Source organism: Canis aureus, chromosome 3 (genome assembly GCF_053574225.1).
Source record: "Canis aureus isolate CA01 chromosome 3, VMU_Caureus_v.1.0, whole genome shotgun sequence".
NCBI classification, from domain to species: Eukaryota; Metazoa; Chordata; class Mammalia; order Carnivora; family Canidae; genus Canis; species Canis aureus.
Window position 1 is genome coordinate 11960557 of NC_135613.1, and position 16134 is coordinate 11976690.

General features: G+C 39.4%; 1 protein-coding gene across 7 annotated transcripts in view; it reads left to right on the plus strand.

The window, feature by feature from the left end:
• HYDIN (HYDIN axonemal central pair apparatus protein) overlaps positions 1-16134 on the plus strand; it is a 384136-nt gene that overhangs the window by 98838 nt on the left and 269164 nt on the right. For 5 of the 7 annotated variants that reach the window (XM_077889901.1, XM_077889900.1, XM_077889907.1 and 2 more), the window contains 2 exons: positions 3774-3973; positions 11802-11926. In XM_077889901.1, coding sequence (XP_077746027.1) covers positions 3774-3973; positions 11802-11926 — 325 coding nt within the window. The remainder of the gene's footprint in view (positions 1-3773; positions 3974-11801; positions 11927-16134) is intronic. The other 2 variants (XM_077889916.1, XM_077889910.1) reach the window with 1 other exon arrangement.

Here is a 16134-nt window from a genome sequence, read left to right on the forward strand (position 1 = left end):
CTGGGTTTGATCTACTAAGAAAAAATGAAAACAGTACTTATCTCTTTAGGATTCTGTTGTAATCAGACTAGACTGTTTCTTCGGTGAATGCTGTGGGGTTTTCTAGGATCAAGTATGCTTTGTGTAACTTGTACTTGCTCATGTGTGATTAGCATATTTTTTGAGCCTGGCATTACCATCTAGAAACCAGAATCAGTTGAAGAGCTAAGAGTCCAACAACTCAATTTTAACAAATTTCATGAATACTGTCCATTAATTTGTATTACTTGTTCCTACCTTAAGACCTTTACATTTACAACTCTCCTTGCCAGGAAATACTCCATTCCTAGATGTCGCCTGACTGGCTCCTTTTGCTGGTCAGGTTTCCATCTCAAGGTCACCTCCTCAGGAAGGCCTCTTGGGTTGTTCTAACCAAAAGCAGCCCCTTCCAACATTATAACCTTACCATCTTTTATTTTCTTCAAAGCCCTGATTGCTTTCTGAAATTATCTTATATTATTATCATCACCAGGATTATCATTATTATTATCCTAACAATCAGGTAAGCACAAGTTGAGTTTTTCCCATGTACATTACACAACATTTTAATGATGATGGCTTGCATTTATGGAGTACTCACAAGTCAGCAAATGCTAGATGAAGCATTTACCACACTAGGCCAGGTCACTGGCCTCTCTGCCTGGATGCTGCAGGGGCTTCTTGACTGGCCTACCTTTTCCCATTTTAGCTGCTTGCAGTTTGCTGCCTACAGAGCAGCTAGTGATCTTCATAAAACATAAATCAGCTGTCATGAGCAGCTTTCAGCATCAGCAGGCTTTTGACCATCTTCAGGGCCTAACTGGCTTACAAGGTCCTGTGTGACCTGGCCCCTATTACCTCCTTGCCCTGTCTCTAACCTCTCCTGACTTCTGGCCACTGGGTCCAAGTCACACGTGGCTCAGAAGACTGTCCAGCCACACGTGGTTCAGGTGTCACTTTGCTCAGATCTCTGCTGAAATGTTACTGCTCATGGAGGCCTTTCCCAAGCATGCCGTGTGAAAAAGCAAGCCATCACTCTCCATCCACTTCTCATGCCTCATTTTTCACCACTTGCTCCTGTCCAACCTTGCGTTACTTATTTTCCTGTCCTCAGCCAATCTTTTTTGAATGTTTACTATGTACTGGGCCCTGTTCTAGGCACTGGATATATGAAGTCAGTATGATGGGCAGAGTCCCTGTTGATCTTGGAAATATTAGAGGCAGGCAGATAGTGGACTCAATAAATAGGTAAAACATAGATTATGTTGAATGCCTCAGGAAAGGTAAAGCAGGAGGAAAGACTGGGGTGTGATGGCATAGGAGTAGGGGTTAAGTTTAAAATAGGGCGTCAGAAGAGGCTTCAGTGAGCAGCATGCCTTCCCAAGTCCTGAGGAGGTGAGGATGCAAACTAAGTGAGTGACTAAAGGAAATGTATTCTGCACAGAAAGTGTTGGAAGGCTCTGCAGGTGGAGCAGTTCCTGTTTGAGGAGCAGCAGGGACACCTCTAGTGGAGCAGAGTGAGCAGTGGGAAGAGGAGCTGTGGCCAGAGTGGTAACAGGGCACCAGGCTGTAGCACTCACAGTCTCCAGGTCTCAGCCTGGGAGACCGAACTGAGAAGCATCCAGAGCTGACTTACATTTTAACTGGATCCCTTGGGCCCTTGTGTGGAACATAGACTATAAGGGAGCAAGGGTCGAAATTGCGTCCACTAAGCCCAGGAAGATTAGAGCAGCTAAGGTCAGGTTGGCAGGGTAGGGATGGTGAGAAATGATGCTGGTCTGAATATATTTTGAAGGTCGGTCCTATAGAATATAGTAAGAAATTGAGAAATAGAGTAATCAAGAATGCCTCTTTCCAGGGTTGTAAATACAGGCCACTGGAATGGTGGTACCAAGACGGGAAGGAAGTGAGGGGGAACTGATGGAGGGTCGGGGGAGGGCCATGAGCAGGACCCCCAGTGGCACTGTAGAGTCTTTGTAGGCAAGAGGAAAGGACTCCCCCGCTGGGCTGATGCAGTTGGAGACAGCAGAGTGGGCTGGATTTCAGTCCCCGTTCCTCCTTGACAGGGCATCTGTGCACAACTGCAGGCATTGATCAGTTTACTTTTGGGATGTGCACCCAGTGAGGTGCTGACTGGGTAGCTGGGTATGAGTCTGGAGTTCAGGGAGACAGACTTTGGGTATACAAGGCACTGTCATGTGAGCATCCCTGGTGCTTTTATCTTTATGTTTATTTATATATTACATTGTATATTAGATGTGCTTTATTTACCTTTTCATTCTGTACATCATTATGTAAGCTTGAAGTGATCCATGCCTGTGTTTTCTGCTTCAGTGTATTCACACACCTAGCTCAGTACTTAGTATCTGAACACCTAGTAAACGTGGTTGAATGAATAAACTAATCGAGGAGACCATTGCTTTATACTTGTCCTGTGGGTTGCATGAGATTGAGTGCATGGCCAGATTTTATGTCAATCTGTATGTCAGACATCCCCATTCCTACTGTATGCCTAAAGCTCAAAGAAGGTTTTTCTAAAAATCTCCATAATTTAATACCATTTACTACATGATAATTGAAAGGAAATTTAAGTTCCAAGTGGACTTTACATTTACCAATACTGCCTTGAAGCTAAATGATGGGAAAACTTAAAATAAAAGCCTGTTTTAGATAACAAGTTCCTTTCATAGTAACTTGTGAGCTTCTGGTCTATTCTTGAGAGGACTATTAATACTTTACTTTTATGTCTAGTTTTGTTTGTTGGTGAGAGTTTTTTTTTTTTTTTTAACTTTGGTATATCAAGGACAAGAGTTCTATTTTTCTATCTTATGAAATGACACAAACGGTGGCTTGCATTTATGTTGCATTTAAACCCCAGACTGGGGAAGATACATGTCTTAGACCTCAGCATTTTTATATAGAATGGTCAGTGATGGCTTTGCTCAAGAGATGAAGTTTAAACTGAGCTATGTATCAGTTAGTTATTGTATATAACAGACTACCCCCAAGCCCACTGACTTCAAATAATGAACATTATTGCTTACCAGACCCTGGTTCAGCCTGTCTTGACTGGGTCCACTCATGCATTGGGTAGGCAGTTGTGCTCATGCTGGTTGGGCTCTCTCACATATCTGGGGCTGTAGGCTAGTCTGGCATGGTCCTGGCTGGGACATTTGGGCTCCCATCCTTCAGTAAGCTGGATAGTATTTATTTACATGGCAGTGGCAGGGTTCCTTGAGGTCTCAGCTTGGAACTGGCATAGCATAGTTTCTACCACATTCCGTTGGTCAAAGCATGGGATGGAGAAATAGACTCTACTCATGATGGAGACACTGCAAAGTCATATTGCAAAGAGAATAGGCTTAGAGATACCGTAAATTGGAGACCATAAATTTCCATTAATCTAATGGCTTGAAAGATGAATACGGTTTAGGAGGAGGAGGGTATAAAGGAACTAGTGTGAACTTCCTCTGATCTGAAGAAGAATGTGCCTTGATTGGCCCCCATCCCAGCTCTCTAGTATCTGGAAAATGAAGCGTAAGCTTCTCCATTGACCTGTATGTTTTAACACTTTAACTGTTCTCTTTCTCTCAGAAAAGAGTATCTCATTGAAAGTATATCTATAATTGTCTTGAGGAGTTTTCATAGAATACATTAAGTTGTTTTGCAAGATAGCTGGCATATGGCCATACTTGCACAGTTATCTTGATCATGTTGGCATCTCCACAAATAATGATTGTACCCTTCTCTTGTAGGATTATGCTCATGTGTTGACCTGTATAACTGAAAGAGAAAAGTTTATTGTGCCTATCAAAGCTAGAGGTGCACGAGCCATCCTAGATTTTCCCGATGAGCTGTATTTTTCCACTTGCCCTGTCAAATACAGCACTCAGAAGATTCTGCTGGTACGAAACATTGGCAACAAAGATGCTGTGTTTCACATCAAAACCCATAGGTATGCATTCCTTCAGTTCTTGTTTTTGATTGATTATAGCTAAATCTAGTCAGCACAAAGTAATTTGCTAGAATAGCAGTCAGAGCGGAACTGCTTTTTACAATCTTCAGTTGCAAGGCTGAGAAACCTCACTGATGTAGGGCAAACTTCCTCTTCAATCCAAGAGGAAGCTAAAATTCAAGGTTACCTTTGAGTAACCTTGGGTTTGGGTATGGGTGGTTTTCTGAAATGCTGACACAAACTTTTCTATTTAGCACAGATTGGCCCATGGAAATCTATTAATAAATATGAGTTTTGACTGAGAATTTTATAACTGGCTATATCAGTTTTCTATTGCTAATGTAACAAATGATCATAAACTTACTGGATTAGAGCAACAGAAATTTATCATCTGATATTTCAGTAGACCAGAAACTTCACTGGGCCAAAATTATTTATTTTATTTTTTTAAAGACTTTTTTTAAAAAAAATTTATGTATTCATAGAGACAGAGAGAGAGAGAGAGAGGCAGAGACACAGGCAGAGGGAGAAGCAGGCTCCATGCAGGGAGCCTGGCATGGGACTCGATCCCCGGTCTCCAGGATCATGCCCTGGACTGAAGGTGGTGCTAAACCGCTGAGCCATTGGGCCAAAATTAAAGTGTTGGTGGCTGCCCCATTGGGCCAAAATTAAAGTGCCCCATTGGGCCAAAATTAAAGTGTTGGTGGGACTGTATTATTTTCTTGAGGCTTCAGGGGGGAATCCATTTCTTTGCCATTTCCAGCTTCTAGGGCCATCCACATTCCTTGGCTCACATGTCACATTCCTTGGCTGAAAAAATGGGAAAAAGTGTAGTAGTCACTTCATAAGGTTGTGAGGAAAAAATGAATGAATGAATATAATCTGCTGGCACATAGGGGGCACTTGGCTGGCTTAATCGGTAGAGCACATGACCTTTGATTTCAGGGTCCTGTGTTCAAGCCCTATGCTGGTGTAGATTTTACTTTAAAAATAAATAAATAAACAAACTGCTGGTACATAAAAAATGCTATATAACAAGTAGCTTTTGTTGTTGTTGTTATTTGTTTCTTCAGAAGAGCTGCCAGTGTGGTAGGCAGAATGGCTCCCCAAGTATGTCTATGTCCTAGTCCCCAGAACCTGTGAATGTGAAATGCTACATGGCAAAGGGGGATTTGGGCTGCAGATGTAATTAAGGTTACTAATAACCTTAAAATGGGAAAGATTATCCTGGATTATCTGGGTGGGCCCAGTGTAATCACAAAGGTCCTTTAAGCTATGTCTAGGCATGGGTTTTGTCTTTGTTTTTTAAGGATTTTGTTTTGCTTCTGTTTAGTTTTGGTTTTCATTCTACATGAAGTTCCAAGCTTCCTAGACCTTTCATTATTTTTGGAAAATCTCAGCAATTATCTCTTCAAATATTTCTTTTGTTTCATTGTCTCTTGCTGTTTCTTCTGCATATAGGTAAGTTCTGTCTGTCACAATTAAGACAGTCTGCACCTTTCTCTCTTCCTGGAAGGCAGAGGGATTGTCCATCTTTAGATTTCAGGCTGCTTGTTTGCTCTGCAATATCTGCTTTCTGAATGGTCCAAGAAAGGTTGTGATTTTGTGTTTGCCTGACTTTTTTTCATTGTTAGGGTGGGCAATCTCTTTCTAGCTTTCTGCATCCCAGGCAGAAGCAAGACCCCTGAACTAATTTAGCTAAATCAACCAGCAAAGGCAAAGTTCTTTTGAAGATCAATGTCTTTTGACCTTGTCCCTAAGTGCTTATATATAGCCTTTGTCATCTCATGGTGCAATTCACATAGTTTGATTAAAGGAGAAGGAAGCAAGTTAACTGGCTCACCATGACTTAAGAAAAAACAAATCTTTTTTGATTTTAAAAAAGGCCTCCCACAGTCACTTTCCATAATACACATTAAAAACTTCCTGTTATACTCATGTTTTTCTTATGAAAAAGAAAATCTACCTAAGGTGGAAAAACAGGTACAGGCAGGATATCTTCCTGGACTGTGGCTGACTCTTAAAAGCTACATAGAAACGACAATTTATTATATATTACATTCATACAAAAGTGAAACAAAATCATGTCATAGGTTTAATGGTGTGAAGCTGCAGGAAAAGATCTGAAACGTTTCTATCCATGTAACTATGAGTGTGACTCCCCTCCTAATATACAAATACTTCCAAGGTAAAACAATGAGCCAACTCAGGACTAGCCAGGAATCATAAAGACATTAGAAACTCTAGTCCAACATTCTCATTTTGCAGATGAAGGAAATAAGGCCTGAGAAGGGAAATGACTTATCCAAGTTCCCTCAGTAAGTAAACAGCAAAACCTGGGTTAGAAGGAACATGGGCCGGTTCTGGGCTTACTTACCCTGGGATCCACTCCTTGCCCTTCCCAGGCTCTATTCAGTACCTTTGGGCAGTCAGCTTTCCTAGGAGTCTCAGTAGGCTGGATTCCAGCTGGTTTTGACCACTGGGGGGCACTAAAAGGAGATTTCAGGGTAGCAAGGAGCCAGGGCGTTTCTCCTCCTCCCTCTCTAACTTCAGCAGAGTCCTTGGCGGTGGCTGCATCTCTTCTAGGGTTCAAATTCCTCTTGGCCTAGCTTGTCATGGTTCCAACTTTTGCCAGGTCCCCAGGGTCTGATAACACTTCCTCCTCGTCTTGTCTCAGCCCAGGGGTGGAGATGGATAACTGCTGTTACTAATCCCTGAGCAACTTCATCATCTTAAGTCGTGCTTCTCATCTCTCTCATCTTCTGTGTTATCAATCTCTCAACTGAATTCCCTGTTTGCAAATATTTCTGCTTTCCTGTTTAGATATCTATTCATGATATAGAGTAGTTTTATGTTCTTTCCATAAAATGCATGTTTTTCAACCATGCCATCAATTCTGTGAGCTACCCCCAAATCCTTCCAATAAATCCCTTTTCTGTTTAAGTTAGCCAGAGTTGGTTTCTGTTGTCTGCAACTGAGAACCCTGCTGGCTACAATGAGAAAGGACATGATTGAACTTGTGTCCAAATTGTATTGAATCAGAACCTTGGGGGAGATGCCCTGAAAAATGTCCTTTTCTTAAAAAAAAAAAAAAATGCACAGTTGATCGTGTTGCCCTCACAGAGGTGAGGACCACTCTTTCAGGTAATATGATTGCCAATAGATACAGTAGAGCAATGGACACACTGTGAGATTTTGGAGTTAAAAAACCCAGGGTCTGCTCTTACTCTCATCACTTTTAGAGTTAATACACAGCATCTCACACGAAATTATTTAAAAAACAGATTGTATTCTTTTCACTGAAATAACAATTGAATTAATAGTTAAGTTTATAAAAGATTAGGTCCATATAAATCATAAAAATTAAAATGTTCCTTATATATGTCTGTTGCCTCCATTAGAATGTGAGTTTCTAAAATGCAAGAGTTGCATCTCTTTTCGTTTCTATTTTCCCAGCATCAAATATAGTGCGTAGAAGAAACAAGTACTCAATAAATGTTTATAGGATGCCTAACCAACAGTATATCACAAAGCAAAGCTACAACTATAAACCTGTACAGTAATTTAAAATAAAAAAATGCTCCAAGTACTATAAAATAGGCATAATGTTTTTTATGCTAATAAAAGGAGTTACAGTGTGCTATAAAATATACAGAGAACATAAACCATTACTCTTCAAGTTTATTACAGATTTGACCTAAAACTCTAGTAGGTACCAGAATAATTTTGACTATTAAAGTAGGATTAATTTTAGAAGGAAGATTAAGAAGCAATCTCAAAAATCCAAAACCCCATGTCAAGAATCAGTTAATAAGAAAGATTGTCTGAAGAAAACATACTAATATTAAATTCCATATTTAATATAACAGAGCCAATATTTGGCCTTCTGCTGAAATACCAATTCATATGGATAGGAGAGTTTCAGTTCTCAAGAGCAGTTTATAGTGGATTGAACAAAAACTCAAAATCTTTCTTGTGACTCATGATTTTTCATGAGCCCAAGTCCCCTTCCTAATCAAGCATTCAATATTAATGAGGAAATTATATAAAAATAAAATATTTTGGTAGACAGAGCCAGTCTTATACCCTTGAGAAACAATGCCTCTTGGTTAAGAACATTTTCTGATACTTGATATTTTCTGGCCAGTTCAGCCTGTCTGCTTGTAAAATCAAATTATAGACAATGTTTAAGCAGCAGAACTTAACACACTCTATCCAATTAACTTCTGATTTATTGAGAAAGCCTAGGCAGCTCTAAGTAGCAATAGTTGTCTCAGGTGATTTTTCAACTACTGAAGAAATTTAGTGTAACATAAATCCCAATAGGGAGCACAATAGAAAAGTATCTGTTACCTCTGTATAGAATTTGGATTTCTGGAGGTCCTAGAGAAGGGTCTCTTTGTCCATAGCAAATTAGCTTATGTTCTGCTGTGTAACATTATCCAGTTCGTTTCAAAACCATTCTTTCACAACCAAGAAATGCTTGAAAAGAAAATGAAAGCACCATGTAGGAAGAAAAATATCAGGAACTAGGGAGGCAAAAATAGAAGAAAATATTAAAACTTTGTTCCCAAAGTCAGAAAACTTGGGCCCAGATCTCACTTCTTTACATTCTTACTGATGCCATGACAGAGGAAGGAATTATAAGACTGCTTATTTTGGATCACTTACCTTCATCTCAGGAAGCAGAGATTCTTGAGATACTAAAAGTCTGCTCTTTTTCTGTTCCACCAAGATGTTATAAAGATGACTTCATGATTACAGATGTTTTTTATTTCCCTCTGAAAGCTGGTTGTGATTCAATAAAAAACTCCTCTGAGAGGCTTCTGTGAGTAAAGAACTATGCATGGGGTGAGAGACACAAAGATGCATCTCACTAGGTGGCTTCCATGTTCAGGGCTGGTTTGGGCAGGCAGAAAGAACACAGGCTTCCATTCCAGCTCCACCACTACCTAGTTGGGTAACTTTGGGCAAATCACCTGCCCTTTCAGAGCATCTGTTTTCTCATATCTTAAGTGCAAATAACAATACCTCTTTTATGCAGGTTTCTCCCAGGATTAAAAGGATTGGCATAAGTAAGGTGCCCAGTGTAGTGCCCAGTATGGAATCCATGCTTGTGGCAGTTTATTTGCTTTCTCTTTCCTGTCATCTCAAGAGTCTGTAGCTATTGACAGGGGCAGGCATGAAAGCTAACTATAGTCCAAGGTGAACTGAAGTGAGAAGTAAAAAGAAAGCTGTAGCCTCTGAGAGGAAGGAGACTTTATTAACAAGATAGAATCCAGGAAGATTCTAGTTGAGAGGTGGCTTTGAGTCTGGACAGTGATAAGTGACTTTGGAAGAAATACAACTTGTGGAAAATGGTAAGTATTGTGTGGCACTAGTGTTTGGGGAATGTCTGTGTAGGGGGCACAGTGTTTTGGAAGGGAGAGTGGTGTAGTGCTAGACGAGGTTATAGTGAAGCGAGCAGAGTCCTCCACCCTTTCTCTTCCCCAGCCTTACTTGGAATGTAACAGGTATGTGGAACACTTGTACAGATGTATGTGTTTGATGAGAAATGAGAACACAAAATCTAATTGGTAGCAGATGGTGTGGAACCTCAAATGCCTGCAACTTTGAACTTTATTACATAGAATATGAGGACCACTGAAGGTGTCTGAACTAGAGATGGATGTGTTATGACCTGTGTATGTTTTTTTACAGTATCCTTAGAGCAGTGTGAAGGATTGAGAGGAGAATGATAAAAACTGAAACTCATCTTAACACCCAAAATCATCCTCAGGCTTGTCATCCATCTAGAGGCTGCCAGTGATGAGAAACAGAAATGATAATAAACATTAGTTTAGTACTCCCTATGTGCCAGGCATTATTCTAAGCTCTTTACCTGCATCGACTCCTGTAGTTCTCCTTACAACCTTATGGAGTAGGTGCTGTCTTTACCCTCATCTTGCAGACCAGGAGACTGAAGGTTCAATGACTTGTCCCAAAGTCATGGCAGAACTGAGTTTTGAACTTTTTTGGTTGGCTTCAGGCTAGTGATCACTACCCCATAGGCCTCTACAGCAATGCCTGGGGTTCCCTGGAGGATGGGTGCTATAGGTGTGGGAAAAGGACAAAGGAATGGGAAGTGAAAGTGAAGGGAGATCCAAAGAGAGAGCCCCAGAGAAAACAAAGTTTCCCTTGGTAGGAAGCATTGGACATCCTGCAGTGATGATCTCAGGTACCACTAAGTGCTACCCTTGCCATAGCTCTGTACCCTCACGGAAGAAAACTTAGGCTTTCTGACATTCGTTCATTAACTAAGGGACGATTTAAGAGATGAAACTAAAAAATAGTTGTGATAGAAGTAAATAATCAGAAACAGCTTAGCCTGCCAGATACATTGTACAACGCATTACTTTGAAAAACTAGCAATTAAGAAAAGTGAAATGGACCATGAAAATAATTAAATGGGCTGGGTTTTCTATTTAGAAGGAAGAACTCCATAAGTTATTTAAGATACCTCATGATCAGATCCAGCTTCTCACTTACCACTTCCTTCCAGGGAAACTAAATGAAATGATTTCCTGTTTCCAAACTACCCTATCACTCCATCATGTCTACATGTCCAAATTCTATTTTCAAGGCACAAAACTTGTTTCCAGCTTGCCTTCCTAAATGCTCTCCACTCTTCTGCAGCTTGCTATCACTCAGGAGGCTGACCTATATGGCATAGGTCAATAGGTTCCCATGCCTTTGGCTTCTGGGTGGGTTCAGCCTGTGGGAGTCCCAGCAGGTGATCAGATATGGAGAATATGATGTCAGGGTGCTTTTCCCCTTAGTGTCTTCCCTGTGAGGCCATTGGAGCTGACTCTCTCTCCTGACTAAAGCTCCTTGCTCCTCGTAAAGCAGCATTCTCATAGGACTCTTGTGAAGTTCAAAGCAACTCCTCCTTGTCTCTTTGGGCCTAGAGGTTGTAATGGCTTTGCTGTCTATAACCCTGGGGGACTGTATCATTTGTAGTTCCCCTTCCCCTTTTTTAAAGTAAAGCCTTACTCATTTTTTCTCCTTTCCCCTTTATTCCCTTTCACTATTTTTTATATTCACCCAAAATGAGTGGGAAATATCAGAAAGGGAGACAGAACATGAGAGACTCCTAACTCTGGGAAACGAACAAGGGGTGGTGGAAAGGGAGGTGGGCGGGGGGTAGGGGTGACTGGGTGACGGGCACTGAGGGGGGCACTTGATGGGATTAGCACTGGGTGTTATGCTATATGTTGGTAAATTGAACTCCAATTTAAAAAATATGTAAAAAAATTTAAATATTTAAGACATTATTAAAATTATTATATTTGAGCAAAAAAATAAAAAATAAAAATAAAGTAGAGCCTTAGTTAAACTGCTCTCAAATTGTCCTATGTGATTGTGTGATATTTTGGGACTCTGATAGATATTTCCATTATGAAAACTTTTCTTCTCTGAACTGTCACAAAACTTGATTTTTATCCCTTCCAAGGTACTTTTCTTCTGCTAATTACAGTATTTGCATACATGTTCTAAGTCTGACTACTGGAATCACTCAACAAATGTTAAAAGAATGGCTGAATGGCAAGGACACAAACAAGACTACTACCATACCATTTAAGTTTCTCTTACACTTGCTGCTCTAGAACTTCTATTTTAGCATTAAAAGCAAAGTTCTTTCACTTTGGGGGGAAATGTACACTTTACTTCTGCGTCACTGAATTGTGGTGTGGGATCTGAGCTGTCTGCAGAACTAGAACTCCTGTACCCTCTCTTTCTTCCCTGGCCACCAATGTGCTCTGATAGTGTGTCTCCCTGTGTACTGCAGGCCTTTCTCTGTAGAGCCATCTGTTGGAACTCTTAATGTGGGAGAGTCCATGCAACTAGAAGTGGAGTTTGAGCCACGGACTGTGGGCAGTCACAGCAAAAGACTTTTTGTGCATTACGACACAGGTATGCGTTATTCTTTGTTAAGAGTCCTACATGTCAAGAAAGGTCAGATGGGGAATAGGGTGAAGCAAAAGAGGAAATGGTTGTTTTGGCTGCATTTGAGTAAGCTAAGATCCACAAGGCAAAGAACCAAAGAATGGATGTCTCCAACAAAAGTAATGTTCAGCCAGATATAAATCCCACCTGACTGGTTTCTCCACTACTTGAAAGCAGGAGCAATAACAACTGTCAGGAAGGAAACATCCCCCTGAATTCACACCAGTAGCTTAACATTATTTATATGTAAATGGAACTTGAAGGTAACTTAATACACCATGGGTTTTCCATTTGATTTATTACTGAATTTGTCTAACATTTAAAAAATGAAAAAAAAAAAATGTAAACCCCAGTTCGGAACATTCTCATATGTGCCAACCAGTCTATGTAAGATCCAGTTGCCTTAATCCTTAGAATATGCAAATGTCTTACTTAATATCTGACTTAAATGTAGTTCTGTGTCTATTGCCACCAGCATTTTCTTGAAGGCCACAGTCTGCATAATCATGAAAATTATACATTGTTTTTGCTAATACTTAATTTATAGTTGTGTAGGCTGCATGTACATTATGCAAGTCTCCAAAGCTGGTTTTTAAATGAATATTTTAACACTGCCATTTATTATTTCATGATTTTTCTCATTTCTCTCTCATTTCTTTTTTACTCATTCGTGTTTACTGACCCAGATTGTCTGCATCAGAAGGGCACTGTAGGCAGAAAACACAAGTACACAGCCAAGGAAAAAGCAACAAATGCCATCTCTGTCACAGTTCAGAGTTGCTGGCATTGTGGATACCAATCTGAGCAGGACAGTTCAAGTCCTTGCCTAAGGACCTGTGGTTAAGTCCCAGTTCCACATTGCCTGGCGGAATGATATCCAGTTGTACTATCTATGTACCTAATCTTTTACTGTAGGTCAGAATTTATTGGCTGCCAGCAAGACAAACTGAACCTGAACTAGCTTAAGCAAAAAGGGTTAAGTTTTGACCCATGTAACCCAAAAGAGGAAAGTAAAAAGCATAGCTTATAACACATCAGGAAGGCGAATTTTTCCAAAGTAGTTGTGCCATTTTACACTCCCACCAACAAAGCGTGAGACTTCCAGTTGCTTCACATCCTTGCCAATAAATGCAATGTTGTCTTTCTTTTCCTGCTACCACATAGTATTGTCTTTTCATTTTAGACATACTAGTAGTGTAAAGCTGTATCTTCTGGTGGTTTTAACTTTCATCTAATGATTAATGTTGTTGAGCACCTTTTCCTGTGCTTACAGCCATTCATATATCTTTTTTAATGAAGTGTCTGTTCAAGTCTTTTGCTCATTTTTTATTGAGTTGTTTTTTTTCTTTTATTAATTTGTAAGAGTACTTTATAACTTGATATTGTGAATACTAATCACTTGTCAGATAAATGTATTGTTAATATGTTCTTCTAGTCTGTAGTTTGCCTTCTCATATTTCTTGATCAGCAGAACTTCTAAATTTTGATAAAGCTGACATTATCAGTGTTTTCCTTTAAGATTAATGCTTTTTGCTTTCTTGCTAGGAAATCATTACCTTCTTGAGGATCACAAACATAGTCTATGTTTACTCTAAGAAGGGTAATAGTTGTAGTTCCTTTGTTTATATTGATGATTGATCTTTGATTTCATATTTGTATATGTGTGAGGTAGGGACTGTATTTATTTATTTATTTATTTATTTATTTATTTATTTATTTATTTATTTATGATTTTATTTATTTATTCATGAGAGACACAGAGAGAGGCAGAGACACAGGCAGAGGGAGAAGCAGGCTCCATGCAGGGAGCCTGATATGGGACTCGATCCCGGAACTCCAGGATCATGCCCTGGGCCAAAGGCAGGCACTAAACGGCTGAGCCACCAGGTATCCCGGGACTGTGTTTAATTTTTTCTCCCCATATGGATTATTGGCTCTTCTTCCTTCTATTATCTTGTTTTGGAATTCCAATCAGTTACTCTGTTACTCTGTTTCATAGTCTATTATTACTCTATTATTTATTCCTTTTTAAATAATAGATTAACATTAAAAATTATTTATTTGAAAGAGAGAGATAATGAGAATGCAAGTGGGGGGTAGGGAGGAGCAAAGGAGGGAATCTCAAGCAGGCTCCACACTAAGTGTGGAGCCCAATGTGGACCTTGATTCCAGGACCCTGAGATCATGACCTGAGCTGAACCCAAGAGTCAGACACTTAACTGAGTATACCACCCAGGTGCCCCAATTATTTTCCTTTTAACCTCTATTTTATTTTTCCATTTCTTTGTCTTTGTCAAACTTCTCTGAATACTTTTTCTCCTCTATTCAATAATTCCCTCTTCCATGAAGTCTCATCTCTTGAGTTTTATTTTTCTATTATAGGTATTTTCATTTCTGTAATTTTATTTGGTTCTTAATTCAATCTGTTCTTAAATCTGATTGCTCTCTGCTCTTTTATTTTTCAAGTTTCCCTTTTATTTCTTAAATATATTAAACATTGTTATTTTCATTCTATTTCTGAGCATTTAGATATATATTAAATCTGCTTTTTTATTTACTTTGCTGTTTATTATTTCTGATGGTTTTCAACCACAATATCTGTAGAGGAGGAATAATATATTTTTCCTCCACTCTTCTAGGCTTTTGGTGGGGGCCACTGTAGTAAAAGACAGATTAAGAAGAGAAAAACATACAAAATGATTTATTGTAAGTTCTCCTTTGATGCAGGCAAGCCAAATCTGAAGACTCAAAGGGGTCCCGCAGGAGTAGCCAAGGGAGTCCTTGGCTTCACATAGGTTGGAAATCAAATATGAGCCTGCAGGAAGTGAGAGCAGAGTTTATTGAAGATATGGAGAGAACAGATACAGGTGGAGCTTCTGGGAGACTCAGAAAGGAAAAGAGGGAGTCTTGTCTTTGTTTGGGGCCTGGTATACATGTCCCTTCAGACACCCAGGAATTCATCTGAACAATGGCCAAGGCCCAAGTATTATTCCTTGGAGCCAGGGGCCTTGGCATTGACATGTCTAGAGCCTTGGTCTGGAATGAGCATATGATGGCTTCCTCAGGTCACTGTTACCTGGTTCTTCCTTAGATGTTATGTATTCTAGAGAAATCATTAACTCCTTGTCCCTTACAAGGTGGACATTCTGAGGCATGTGTGAAGTAGGGTGCAGGTCCTGGAAAGAATAGAAAGTGGGATAAGGAGCAAAAGCAGATTTTTATGAAGTCCTGTCCTTTCCCTTCTGTAAGCATGGGAGCTTTCAAAAGGAAATGAAGACCTGGAGGAGTGATTAAATCTGAATTGTTTTTTGCTCAGTTTGATGAAGAGTAGAGAGTTGTGGGAAAATGTGTTAGGACCAAAAAGGGTGTGAGCTAAGTGTAGTAAACTTGGGAAAACAGAAAGTCCTGTTCATTCAGATTCTTCTCAGTGTCCCTCTGTCTTTGAAGACAAGGGTGCTCCTTCCATCTAATTATAGCTGGAACTTTTTAAATGAAGGTTTTATAGTGCTTTGGTAGAAGGTAAGAAAATCCTTTCTTACTGTTTCTCAGATTCCTTCAACTTGAAATATTCAATATGCCAAGGTGTGCCATATTTTGGGAGAGTGTGTCCTGAACCTCATCATATTTTATGCTCTTTCATGTTTTGTAACTTTTGGACTTAGCATCACTTTTACTGTAGGCCCTAGACTTCATCTCCTGTCATTTGTATACAATTCAGTAATTAAAGCAGAAGTTCAAGTGTTAACAAAAGCCATTAGGACAAAGGACAGTCTTGGTACTATAATAATTTCTGCAATTCTTAACTTCACTTTGATATTCTTATTTTTTGATAGAGTTAGTGATGAATTTTAAAGTAGTTTAAAAATATTTTATCAGCTATTTTAGTTATTTTAATCTTCAGTTTAATTTGCTGCTTAAAACTGACTCAAATTTATATCTTTTTTCATGTCATTCAGCATTATTTAGAGTAATTCATCCTTTCCTACTATTTTAGAATCCTGTGTAGCAGAGTATAAACACAGTTTATCCCTCCATGTACTTAGGTTTTCTCTAGTTTCTCTCAGCAGTAATTGTCTGGGTAGACGTCTTAAACACTGTAGTTAGATTTATTCCTTTATATTCATTATTTTTTATGTTTATTAGCTATATATTTATTCTGTAACTTTTAATTACTT